The sequence below is a fragment of the Rhinolophus sinicus genome, chromosome 1 (genome assembly GCF_057876585.1).
Source record: "Rhinolophus sinicus isolate RSI-liver-muscle chromosome 1, RSI-T2T, whole genome shotgun sequence".
Taxonomy (NCBI): Eukaryota; Metazoa; Chordata; class Mammalia; order Chiroptera; family Rhinolophidae; genus Rhinolophus; species Rhinolophus sinicus.
Window position 1 is genome coordinate 30,947,351 of NC_142501.1, and position 13,661 is coordinate 30,961,011.

The 13,661-nt window shown below is 39.8% G+C and overlaps 1 protein-coding gene across 1 annotated transcript in view; it reads right to left on the minus strand.

The window, feature by feature from the left end:
- Positions 1 to 517: 517 nt before the first annotated feature.
- Positions 518 to 13,661, minus strand: part of GUCY2C (guanylate cyclase 2C) — a 71,403-nt gene continuing 58,259 nt past the window's right edge. The window contains exons 21-27 of the mRNA XM_088796549.1: positions 13,375 to 13,533; positions 9,808 to 10,000; positions 8,052 to 8,226; positions 5,541 to 5,639; positions 4,613 to 4,707; positions 2,276 to 2,352; positions 518 to 1,174 (exon numbers count right to left, since the gene is read on the minus strand). Coding sequence (XP_088652675.1) covers positions 1,000 to 1,174; positions 2,276 to 2,352; positions 4,613 to 4,707; positions 5,541 to 5,639; positions 8,052 to 8,226; positions 9,808 to 10,000; positions 13,375 to 13,533 — 973 coding nt within the window. The 3' untranslated portion in view covers positions 518 to 999. The remainder of the gene's footprint in view (positions 1,175 to 2,275; positions 2,353 to 4,612; positions 4,708 to 5,540; positions 5,640 to 8,051; positions 8,227 to 9,807; positions 10,001 to 13,374; positions 13,534 to 13,661) is intronic.

The window sequence follows — 13,661 nt, forward strand, 5'->3', positions numbered from 1 at the left end:
TCTGTAGAGTGGTTTTCGGGGTAGAGGCCTGGGTGAGGAGTAATATGTTTGAAGCAATTGTTTTAGTTCTGCAGGTAGTGCCAGAAATATTGCATGCTTGTTTTGCCTTTGCTGCTTCTAGTCTACTCAACACCAGTTAGTTGATTTTTGCCATTTCCCCATAAATTTCAAGCAAATGAGTCATGCTGGGGTACCATAAGTAGGGGTAGGATATGGCTGCTGGAAGGGGATATTTGTACTTTGAAGTACTACTGTCTTTACAAATAAACAGGATTTGACATTATCCCAGATCTGAGACAGTTGCAAGCCCTGCCTCCCACAGTAGAGGGCTAGACACAAAATCCCTCATGTGCTACAGGAGATACTGAGTGTCAAGGTTCTGAGTCCTGAGCAACAATGCTAGCTTTGCCCTGCTTCAGTGTGGGGAATTCAGTCAGCTTTTCAGTGAGCACAAGATGATGGCTGGTGCATTTCAGAAAAATGGGTGGAATAGGTAGAAACACATACACAGACTCAGTAAACTTTTAACTTTTAGTCTTGACTTATATACAGCATATTTTTCTGCAAAAATTATGAGTTAAATATAATTTAATGGATAAGGTACTTAAAATATAATTGTGACAATTAAAAAAATTCTATCATGAATACAGAAGGAAAAAGAGCCAGTAAACAAAACAAAAACAAAATAAATGAAATGAGAACAAAAGCTCCTCAATTTTGAGATAGTACATTCATTTCTCTTCTTCCCCAGGTTAAAGTTCCCTGGAGCAAATATTGAGATCAGGCTCCAGAGTAAAAGGTAATTTACTTTTCCAGAATGTTCCAGAATATTTTCCAAAAATGTTCCAGACAGGGCAGCCAAGGCTCCGTAGAATGCATCTGACCCTTCTTGAGTTCCACTGAGGTCTTACGGAAATGGAGGTGTTCAGGAACCTTGAGGCCACTGCCCAAGTACAGCTGTACTTCATTTGCCTGAGTCCTCTGACCTCATTTAGGTTTTTAAAGAGGGGTACTGCTGTTATCTGTCGTGTTCAGTTGCATGTATTCCAGGCTGCCTTTTTTGTAGCTGGCTACCCGTGTGGGTTTTCGGTTTCTTATCCCCGTGGCCTGTCTTTTCTGTAAAGAGTTGGCAATCATATCTGAAAATTCGGCTTGCAAACGCTGTTGATTCTCCCTGGAAAATGAGTGGAGAGGGAAAATGGAACTTCTCAGCAATTCATACAGAATATTCCTTAGCTCCAGACAATCAGTTCAGTTTACCAAATACTTATTGAAGACTTTCTCTATGCTAAACACAGGAAGTCTGCAGAATACAAAATGAGCCTTGCCTTGGATGAGCTTACCACACTGTCATCCTGCTCTGTGTAGTAATTGTAGAAAAAGCAGAACATATGTCAAGCAGAAAATTATATGTCAGTTTCAAAGTGAAACACCATGCTGCCAGAATTTGGAAATGCTGTTTAGTTTACATATGCCACTGTAGGGAGGGGAAAGAAGCCAGGACAATGCGAGGCCCCTGCAACACAACCCTGAAAACTTGTTGGTCCCACACATTCCTAGGAGTGTGGATCTTGTCTGGGGAGGACTCAACATGCATGGTAGGTTTCAAGAGTTTGGAATAGACCTGGGGCACTCCTCGTAAGGGGCCCAGATCCCTGCCCCTTGCCCCCGGGAAGATGTGGGTTGTTTTGGCATCTCTATACCTGTCAGGATTCAGGCTCTATGAGAATGCAAGACAGGGTTTCTCTGCCATAGCAAAAGCCACAACAACACTCACATAACTGACTGCAACAACCAATGCAACTCTATGACCATTTGAGTCACGTTTGGGGAACTGAAAGCTGCCAGTTAGCTCTGAAACCTTGTCTTCCTCATCTCAGGGAGAACACAAACTCTGTGGGAAGACCCAGAACTGTAGTTCTGGGGCTGAGGGAGTTCCCATTTTCAACAGGTGGCACAGCAGAGAGCTGTAGGCAGGGGTGGAAATGCCTCTTTGCCTCCAGCATGCTGTCCTCCTGTGGGAACCAGACATGCAGGAGGTGAGCTCTCTCAACTGTCCTCTGTTCTCCTGAGCATGCCTGGAACGCCCCGGTTCTAGCAGCCAGGGAAGGGGGGCTTCTAAACTCATGTGTGTAGTCCCTGGCTTCGTACTCAATACAGTATATCATTGCCACTGGTAAAGCACTTGCCAACAATTAAATTGCTGTACGTAGCACAACTGACAAAGCCAAGACCTCTACGCCCCTGTACGTCCCCACCACACCCAGCAGCTTACACAGTGGGAGGAGTTGGCAGGTTGTACTCCTGGTCCTTCACCCCCGTCAGCCAGTAGGTGGTCTCAGTTCCTTTTCCCTAGTGAGACAAGAAAGGTATGTGTACTCATGAAGGCCAATGAGACAGTTCGGTTCTAGCCCACTGCTCTGACAAGTGTCTGTTTCCAAGAGACATTCACCTCTGCATTGCTCGTCAGTGCCTATGTTTCAGTACAGCACATGCTCCTGATATGATCTGCATTATCTCTAGACAAATACTTATTTCCAAGAGCCTTTTGAAAAACAAGGCTCTCATTCACCAGACATGTTTCCTTCAAAGTAGTTTTCCTTTTTTTCCAAAAGGCATTTCAAAATATCACTATAGAAAAATCACAAGAACTCTAAATTAAAAAGGAAGAAAATTCGTCTACAGTTCTGCTATACCAACAAATCCAACTGGTTTTCATTGTCCATTTTTTCTTCCAGCCCTTTTTGCCACAAAGTTTGCCACAAAACTCTGCCACAGTTTCCCAACCTTAAGAGTCTAAATTATAAACACATGTGTATCATAATAAACACTCATTAAGAGATATTTGCTGAGCCCATCTGGAGGCTATAAAATGAATGTAAACTTACTGGAAATCCTGTTTTTGCTGGAGCTGGTATTTGAAAAGGTTATATATTTTAAAAAATCACTCATTTTTTAAAATTGTGGGGGTTTTTTCATTATGTTTAAACTGTAGTAACCCATAAACCACTTTTGTTTGAGGGGAAATACTCTGTGCAAAAAATGTATTTATGGAGGATTGAAAAAGCGAGTGTAGCAGCTGTTATGGAAGGCAGTGTGGAGGTTTCTCAAAAAATTACGAATAGAATTACCATATGACCCAGCAATCCCTCTCCTGGGTATCTACCCAAAAAATCTGAAAACATTTATACATAAAGACACGTGTGCTCCAATGTTCATTGCAGCTTTGTTTACGGTGGCCAAGACATGGAAACAACCAAAATGTCCTTCGATAGATGAATGGATAAAGAAGTTGTGGTATATATACACAATAGAATACTATTTGGTGGTAAGAAAAGATGATATAGGAACATTTGTGACAACATGGATGGATCTTGAGAGTATGATGCTAAGCGAAATAAGTCAGACAGAAAAAGCAGAGAACCATATGATTTCACTGATATGTGGTATATAAACCAAAAACAACAAGAGAACAAGACAAACAAATGAGAAACAAAAACTCATAGACACAGACAATAGTTTAGTGGTTACCAGAGGGTAAGGGGAGTGGGGGGTGGGAGATGAGGGTAAGGGGGATCAAATATATGGTGATGGAAGGAGAACTGGCTCTGGGTGGTGAACACACAATGGGATTTATAGACGATGTAATACAGAATTATACACCTGAAATCTATGTAATTTTACTAACAATTGTCACCCCGATAAATTAAAAAAAAAAAAAAAAAAGCGAGTGTGATGTAAGACCCTACTATAAAAAAGGAGATCTTTTTCACATTGCAATCATAGTATAAAGGCCAGAATCAGAAGTATAAAGGCTATTGGAGACAGATAATCTTATAGTCAATAGTTGGCTCAGACCAGTTGTGAGAAGATTATAATGACTTTTGACAAGCAGCCTGAGAGCCAAATGGAGGCATTTGGTGGTTTTGGAGGGTGGCTGTTCTACGTGTGAGGAGTAGCATGGACAGTCTAGAGCAGTGATTCTCAAACAATCATTTTGAATCCTTGTTAAAACTATAAATTCCAGATCTACACTCGCAGAGTCTTAGTAGACCTTGTGGAGAGTCCAGGCGTCTGCATTTTAACAAGCACACAGATGATGCTGAGTCAGAAGCCTAGGGCCACACCTTGCGATTTTCTGGTCCAGAGCTTCAGAATGATAAAGCAAGCAGCAAGAGAGGTGGTCTTAAGAGAGTGGTAGCATCTTGCAGTAAGAGCAAGGATGTAAGGAGATGGGGACTTTGACTGAAGTTAGGCCTGGACCAGATGTAGCTCTCGGGTACAAAGAAGGAATTGGGGGTAAAACTTGGATACATGTGGAAGAAATGGTGGCAGCATTTTATAACATAGTGGTCATAGTTCAAAATATCAAAAGGGCTCTTTGAAGTAAAGGTAAGTTCTGAGTTCACACTCTTCAGTGGTGGCTTCTCCTACAGGGGACAAAGGCTGATCACTGCGGGATGGTGGGTAATAAATGTGGGGAGTACAGAAAAGGATTCTCCATCTCATGCTCCTCAGCATTACTTGACCACTGGGTGTCCAGTCTTAAAGGAGGTGGCCCACAGGTGTCGTGGAGTGCCTTTTCTGGGTACTGTCCCTGTGGATCCCTTACCTTTAAGTATGTTTCTCCTCTCACTTCATACAGGAACTGGCACTCAGTTCTCCTGAGAATGGCTATCGTGGAGCCGCTCACATGAATCCTCAAGGCTGGAGATGCAGATGTAGACAATTAGATATAAATTTTCATTAGATCAACGAAAATCCTGTTCATTTTGAAATCTATTATATGGTCACGTTTGCTTCCCCTTGGTTCAGGACATTTATTTCAGGTGTTCTTGACACAGACATGATTTACATGGTTTTGATTTTTAAGTCTGGTCGCAATCTTATTCTTTCCTTTACATCATGATTTTTCAGTATAAACTAGAATCAGGTTGTCAGTAGACTGCCAAAATAACATTCTATCACCTGTGTTTTTGTAAGCCCCACCCACATCTACCAATGCTTTCATTCTCTCCAGTGTATATTTCTACTGGTATCACTACCATCAATATTTACTGGGCATCTACTACAGGTAGCACACAATACCTCTATCTTGCCAGGCAAATGCAATACAGGTTTTTGCATATAACAAATACTGATATTTTTCTTTCCTAAAACCAATTCCCAGGGAAACCAAATAAAATAGGAAAGTGAACCAGGGTGTATGTTCCATACCTAGCCCACTGAATATTCTTTAACTTAAATGTATCTATGCTAAATTTTGTGACTATTCCAGGTAGAGCATGCCTGCATGCATTGCAAATGAACAAAAACTAATAGAAGCAGTCTAAAACTGAGCCAAAAAAGAGCAATGGAATAATTATCAGTAAACAGCAACAACAAAAGCAAATGTCGCAAGGACTGCATTGACACAGGCTCACGTTCAGTCAATGTGAAGGGTACTCTGATCTCACAGGCACTTATACATTTTACCCTACAGCTCCCTTCTGCTGGAAGACAGAATCTTTGTCCTCTAAGACAACCATTTCCCTTCTTACGCAGGCCAGTTGACTCCATCCTAGAGGCTGTGTTGACGGTATCTCCAAACAGGCAATACCGAGGCATCTTGATCCCTACAACTCCAGCGGCACAGGGACCTGAAATGGACAGAAAGCAGGAGTGAAGTTAAGGTGGGTCAGCCTCTTCCATAAAACTTCATTTTATGGAGCAGTGTCTGAGGGTGTAAAAGGCGAGCTTTGATTTTTTTGCTTTAAGTGAATATATTCAGTGAGGGAAGCATCATTATTCGATGCATGCTTTCAGAAAGTATTTTGCTCTGGCACAGAAAAGTACACTTGCACAAACCAAGAAGGCATCAGAGATCCAGACTGCAAAGATGGGAAGTCCTTCCTGGTATTTTTAAATAGAAGCTCTCAGGAAGGATGAAGAGGACCCCACTGCTTGTTTACTGTATTGAGCCACACAGCCCTGAGCTCTGAACTGTTGGATGGCATAGTACCCTTGAAGGCTCAATGGCCAAATTTGTTTTATTTAATTTTATTGTAGTCCGAGTGGCATTTCTGGGATTGGTGGGATGATGATGGAAGGCCCAGAAGCCAAGGACTTTGCATTATCTTCCCTGAGCATTTCATGCACCCTTGAATGCAGAGGGATGGGGGAGCCTGTGGCACAGGGACATTCTAACAGGAACAACAAAAGCCAAAGTAAAACCGCACAGTAGTATATTAGGCAGGGAGAAAAGGTTGTTTAATCAAGTATTTGTGTGGAACGACTGAATGCAAGGAGTTAAAGATTTTAGAAGTTCAATTTAACTCGGGAACTGCAAAACTGGTTTTGGACAGAGATAACTACTGATTTTCTAGTTGGTTGATTGGGTTTTGATCTATATGAGTTTTTTTATAGATTTATCCTACAAATATTCTGTGTTTATGAACACACAAAAAATCAAAACACGGGATGTTCTCCTGAGTGCTGAACCTGTTAGGTTCAATGCAAAACAATACAAAATAAAAAAGAAACAAATAAAAAAAGCAGGCACAGTAGAGGCAGCTACTTGATCAGAAGATCTCTGATCTGTGCCTTAGGTCTAATCACAAGTGACTCTTCACTTCAAAAATGGATGATAAACCTGGGAAAGGCCTAGAAGTGCTGATATTATGTCTCATTTTCAACTATTAATATTTAACAGCAACCTTTAAATTTCTTCAGGCTAAACCCTAAGATAATACCTAGATATTAGGTATGTGTGCCTAATATCTATTCTCATTCCAGCCCAGTATGGTAGCGCCTGGGCCGTGGTGGTCAGCTCAGGCACTGAGTAGGTTCACAGGGGACAGAGACTGGGCCAGGACCCCAGAGCTCCATTCTCTCTGACTTGGTTCAGTCAGACCTGCTGCTGTCCCTTCCTTCAGGCCTGGTCATTTGTGATGGATCAGAAAAGAGACTGTTGCTGGCTAGGGAGATACTCAGAAAGTTCCAGTGACAGCAAAAGTACTCAGAAACAGCAGTGACATCTGGCTGTGGACACAATCGGGACAGTCCACAGCTATGCTCCTGGCCGTCAGAGATGTGGCAGCAGTTTTTAACTTCTATGTACTGTCACTTAGAGAATGTCACCGGTTCATTACCCAATAAATATTTCGTGCCAGGCTCTGTGCGAGGCACTGTGCATACAAGATGACGTTTGCAAATGTAGTTGTCTGGTCCTTGCCACGAAGCCTGGAGTGATCTTGCGGGTTTTCTGTACTCTGGGTCTTCTGTGAGGCTCGGATGGCACAACAAGGAGCAATGAGCAGAAATTATAGGAAGATGTGATTTAATTTAACATAAGGAAAGTCTGTCTAACAATTAGAACTATTTAATAATGGAGTGAGTTGACTTTGGAAATAGTGAGTTTTCAGGGAATCCTGGGATTATTCTAAAAGTGGCTATGTTATTACTTGTCTTAGAACTTAAAGATAGTTTATGCCCTGTAAAGGATTAATCTAGATGACGTATGAGTTCCTTTCCAACTATATTTATAACACATTTTCTCAAATCTCTACGTTCAAGGCTGGATTAACTGTCATGATCTTTGAAGTGACTCACGTACTTTCCCTGGGTCACATGAGGGGGTGGGGGGGAATATAAATGCCCATTTATTATAGGAATTATAGCTTCACCCCTCCTCCCCTCCGTAGATAATCTAATCTATTTAAGATATTATAATATTTTAGTGGGAAAAAATACAGAAATTGGGGATGGGGAGAGGGAAGGAATGGGGAGAAGATAAATGAAACAGTAAATATAGTGATTTGAATAGGAAATCTGGAGCTTGTTATTTTATTACATGTTTGGTGTTCATCAAAGTTGCTAAAAAGATGTTTCCTAGAACTTTCTAGAGACTGGGTCAAATTATGTTAGGATGTGTAATGAGACCTCATTTTTGGCAGAGAGATTCAAGAGTAAACCGCATGTGAAAACCGGTCACATCTGAAGACCCTTTATCCATTCTGATTTAGTTGCCCAGAACCAAGAGTTCCCATTTGCCACAAGGCTGAACTCCATACCAGAGTGAACTCCAATACGAATCCATATTGGGAGGCCAGGAAGATGCTCCAGCTCGAAGGTCCCCATGAAGCTGAGGATATCCAAGGCCATCTTGGCAATGTCTATTGCATGCCGATTGCCATTTCTCTTAGGCAAACCACTAGCTACCATGTAGGCATCACCAATGGTTTCCACCTGTGGAGATAGTTTCTCATCAGTGAATCTGCCCCTTCAAAAGGCACAAGTAATTAAACACATATCAAATACAAAAGTTTTTCAGAACTTGGTATGAGCCTAGCCCTGTACACTTTTCCTGGGACCAGTTCAAGATCAGTTCCATGCTAATTTCTTCAGGGTTTTTATATTAGGTTGGTGCAAAACTAATTGCAGTTTAAAAGGTCATAAATAATTGCAAAAACCGCAATTACTTTTGCACCAAAGTAATAGTCTAGTTAAATGGATGATAAAACAGTTATAAAAAATTTTAACCATGTGAAAGTACTTCATAATAATATAAATCATCCAGATGTTGTAACAATTCTGTGACTGTTTAAATAATCTGACTAGTTTTATATAATTTTAGGAATACCTTTAATTACCAGAAAAGTCATCTTTGGCACTTATCATTTTTCACGTACTATTTGAAAAAAATAATTGTATGTTCCTCCAACATATAATACACATTTTAATAGTATAGTGACACCAAACACTTTTCTTGTAATACGTAGTATTTTTGTATTAACAGTATTCTATAAATATAATTCTTTGATAAAATGTCCTCCCTTTTAATTTTGTTTTCATAATCGTATGCATAGTTCACATTTATTGGTTAGGTAACTTCTTTTTGCCAACTATCTCTAAAATGCATAATCATTTTCTATCCAATAAGAACTGTTGTTACCATGGCTTTCTGAGCTACATAGAGTGAGGACTGGGCTAAGACAAACCCTAAGAGGGAAGTCTCCTCAGTGAATAACAACCACTACGACGGTGTTATATGATTTACCTCTACACTTTCCTTAAGGATACAGTGTTTCAGGCATATTGTTTAACTCAATAACCTTAAAAATAATCCGTTGAGTTAGATATTATCATCCCATTTTACGGATAGGTAAATAGAAAACTTGAGGAAATTAAATACATTTTAAATATATCACATGGTTAAGGGGCAAATTGGGATTTTAATGAAGGGCTCTGTTTCTAAAGTTACTTGTTCCATATGCTCTGATGCTTTTCCAACATGAAAATGTAGGAATTCAACTCTACTTTACTCTTCTGACTCAGACGTTATTAGTCAAGAATAGACCAGCACTCTAGTCAGGTGATAGATCCAGTTCTGAGCTTACAGAACGTTTGAGTGATGCTTGCTATTTCAACAACAAACAACAACAACAACAACAACAACAAGATATTCCTACTTTACTTATTATAACTCTGGTGTCTTCTCCGATTCATTTGCAGTCAACCTAAACACAATCCATTGCTTGAAGGTGACTTGAGATTATGCCATTTTTTTCTAAATTTAGTACCCCAAATTCATTCCTGCTGAACTTTATGTTGTTTCTTTCATACTGCTTCTTAAGATCACATGGTCATTTTGAGTTAAGGCCCTGCTTATTCTTCCATTTCCCTTCACTTTTAGCTCAGATTCCACCACCAATTCATTAAATCTTAAATTCGAGAGTACAAGACCTGAGTCATAATAGTAACAACCAATTCTGCCTCTGCTGACCTGGGACCGTATGATCATTTCAGCCTATTAGGTGAAATGGTTACCTTGTACACATCATGGTGATCAAGAATGTGGTCAAAACTCTTATAGATGTCATTGAGCATGTCCACCACTTCCATGGGGGTGCTGTATTTGCAGATAGTGGTGAAACCTACAATGTCACTGAAGTAGATTGTAACTTCCTCATATAGTTCAGGCTCCACAATGCCTTTTTCCTTCAGAGACTTTACCACTAGCCTAGATGGAAGGAAACAAAATGCCTTCAACTACAGTAAAGTTTTTCTTCTCTTACATAAATCTTTGAGACAGTAGAAATTGTTTACCAGGAATTCGAGAGTTTGGGATTTCCAGTCAATTGGGTGGCTAGGAAGCAAAGATAAGTTGCATATACTGTATATATGAACATATTACATAGATACACACATATATATATATATATTTGAACTCAGATGATTATAAGCAGGTTCAGCATTAACTTAGTAATTGACTATGGACCCTAATACACAGACATATAACCCTAATATATATACACATTTGCCCACTTTTTACCTCTCTATTGACAGTCAGTTTCTTCTAGATATAGCTCTATATCCAGAAGCTGAGGTGAGTGTGTCATTAATGTAAGAGCTTGCATAACAATACCGATCAGATCTTTTCTCATCAGAGTCAATTGTTTTACCTCCTGACATATTTACCACGGCATTGTTTATTATCACAATGAAGGAATATGCATTTAAAAATTAATTTTGATATAATCTGAACCATAATTTATTTGATATATTTTGAATCCGAATTGGGTCCTTGAAAAAACAACATCAGTTACACGTTAAAATTATGCTAAAACTGAAGAAGTCAAATGAAGAACTTAGACTATGTGTGCTGAAGAGATCTGAAGAGCAGTATATCAGACTCAGAATTAAGAGAGAAGAGTCACAGGAAAGAACTCCATATTCCTGTATGAGCCAAGTTGCTTTTCCATTGGAAAAATGAGATGGGTGATGACTTGAGGCTGCGTGCTCCATTCTTCAGCCCTGGGGATCACTTTGTAAAGGACCCGTGTATGGAACTACTAGAAACAAAACCTGGAAGCGGGGAGGTGCCAGAGAGGTCATTGAGAATAAATCCTTTGTTTTTACAAACGAGGAAGCTGAAGCTTAAAAGGAAGTATGACTTTCACAAGTTCCCACAGCCAGGAAGAGCACAGCCAGTCCTAGAACTCAGCAACGTCCGACCCTTCGGTCGGTCATTTATTGCACTACATTGTCCCCACAACCCAAGCCTTGGCTAGTCAGGAAGATAGGGACCATCTGGAGGTGTGCCGACTCTGGCAAAGGAAGAATGGTTGGTATTCTCCCCAAAAACAGACAATCAACCACAAAAATTCACAATACCCATTTAGAGAACCTCCATAGCATCTAGGGAAGAAATCTTTTCAACTGGTGCAGTGATGGAACTCGGGATCTTTGAAAATCCCCCCTGTAGTGTGGCTGTTTGGATTGGCAGGGGCACTTCTGTGGTGGTAGTTGTGACACACCCAGTATAAGGGTGCAGATTATTTTGGAGACTACATAGATGTAGTGATAAAATTGGGTATTTCACCATCTTTCTCCTTCATTTTACTGCTTATATCTGAAAAGTCATATGAACTTGAAAAATAGTGCATTACCCACCCAGAGAGAGAAACTAATGAACTAATGAACATGGTGAACTTTCATAACAGGTTGTTGCTGATACAGACAGAATTAGTGTATAGATTAGATGTCTCACAAGGGCTTCCCAAGAAGGAAAAACTTCTATTTGAATCTGTTGAGACACCCCAAGTAGAAATGTTCAAATAAGTGTTTAAATAGTATCTGGTTCCTACACGTAGTCTTAAATTTAATAATTTTGCTGTAAATATTTCTCTTATTCTTCTAGTTATTGTCCATGAACGTTTTAGTTTTCTTTTGCAAATACAAAGAATTTTTACATAAATTATCAAAGTGAGTTGCACTGGAGTCACGGTGTATTGCAGCCATTATAGAGATTTATGTTCTGTAACCTTTGGCAATCCAAGTAAAATACTTGCCATCTAGTGGTCAAAGTGGCACACTGACCCAAAGGGAAGAAAAATAATTTGGGGTGATGAAGCATCTGTTTGAAATCATTTGAGTGCATTCTTAGTTAAAACCACTGATGATGACATCCTGAGAAGGCAGCCAGATAATCAGGTTATTGTTTTGGTCACAACTCAGCATTAAAGGCCAGACAAGGAATTATGCATTATGTAACTAACATTTATGGAGTGTTGACAGAAATTGCCTAATAGGGTTCCAGCCTATTCCAAGAAAATACCGTTCCCAGGCTATTCCTAAGCTCTCCTAGGGTATGTAGGTGCTATGTTAGGCTCTCGTGAGACCTGGATGACTCAATAGATCATGTGTGTTAACCTCTTCACTCAGAGTTGTAGAAGAGAAACTATTTCTTTATTTAGAAAACAGCTCATACAATCTCAGAATCATTCCTTTACTAATGTAGAACTGGTATTCTAAATTAAGCATTGGTATAAATAAAATAATAACTAATACAAATCATATATAAAAGTCATAACTATTATGTATAATAATAGCAACCATGGACGTTCCAGGCACTGTGCTAAGTACCTTAAATCCTGAACCTTATTTCAGGGGATTGTTGGAGCCAGCCTGGGAGGCAGATGGGAAACTGAGGCTTGGAGCATTTAGGTAACTTGCCCAAGACTGCACATCTGTAGTAGGTGGTAGAACCATGATTTGAAGTCAGGTCTGGCTGACTTCAATTTCCATGATTTCATCCAATGCTAGACTGCCTAGTTTATCCTTAATCTAATAAGATAGTTCATTATACTTTAATGGGAAGAGAACATTGCTTCTCTCTTGTGACAGTTGTGGGCACCTTGGCCTACGCCTATTTCCAGCTCTTCACATTTTAGTTTATTGCTTATCTTAACATTTCTTAGTTATTACCTGAGTACCAACACTTGGTAAAACTTTAAACTGTTTGGGGGTTTCCCCCTTACTTCCTTTCTCTTCTGTCATGACTGTTACATGGTTTCACAAATTGGAGGTCAGCCTATATATGCCTCTGAGATGAGACATCTGATGCGTTGCCTCACCTCCTCTGCTAAAGACGCCTATACTTCTTGTAATTTGGCTTCTACTTTGAGGTAGAAAGAAGAAAGCAAAGAAACTAACACTTAGTGCCTGAAAGTGCCTTATAGCTCATAGATTCCGTAGGAAAACTTTAATTTCCATTTTGAGACTGAGGAGACACAGTGACCTGCCGCAGGTCCCAGACAATAAAAGAGGTGTTGTAGCCCAGGTCGTTCTAACTCCACAGTCCAAGCTCCTTCTGTGGCACCACTTAGCCATTTAAAAATAACCTCTGTCTTCTGGGTATTTAGAGTGCAAACCAGAATAATGCTTAGCAAGGTACATGCATTTTTAAACTCAGTCTGTTAAAAAAGGAATATGTAACCTAAGAAGATACAAAGAAAAACAATGCTAGACAAATGCTAAAGCTTTACGCTCTTAGGGTATGAGGCACAGCTGTGGAATTGTGGGAAAGCACGTCAGCCGACCAACTTGCCTTACCTTGGGAGCAACATAAAGTTAAGTCTGTCAGCTCTGTCCCTCTCTGCCTTGTACAGCTGTGTCCTTTCCTCCACCAGATGTTCCAGGTTTCGAGAATACAGTTGTAGACGTCGGATCAAGGTATCCATATAACTTTCATTTTTTTGGTCATGAAAAAGTCTGTATGTAGAAATAGATAAAGAGTCCTTCCACATTGTTAAGAAAACACGAACATCATTAAAGCAATAGGCAAATATGATAAACAGGCAATTAATGAAAAAATAAAAATGGCTGAAAACATAAAAACA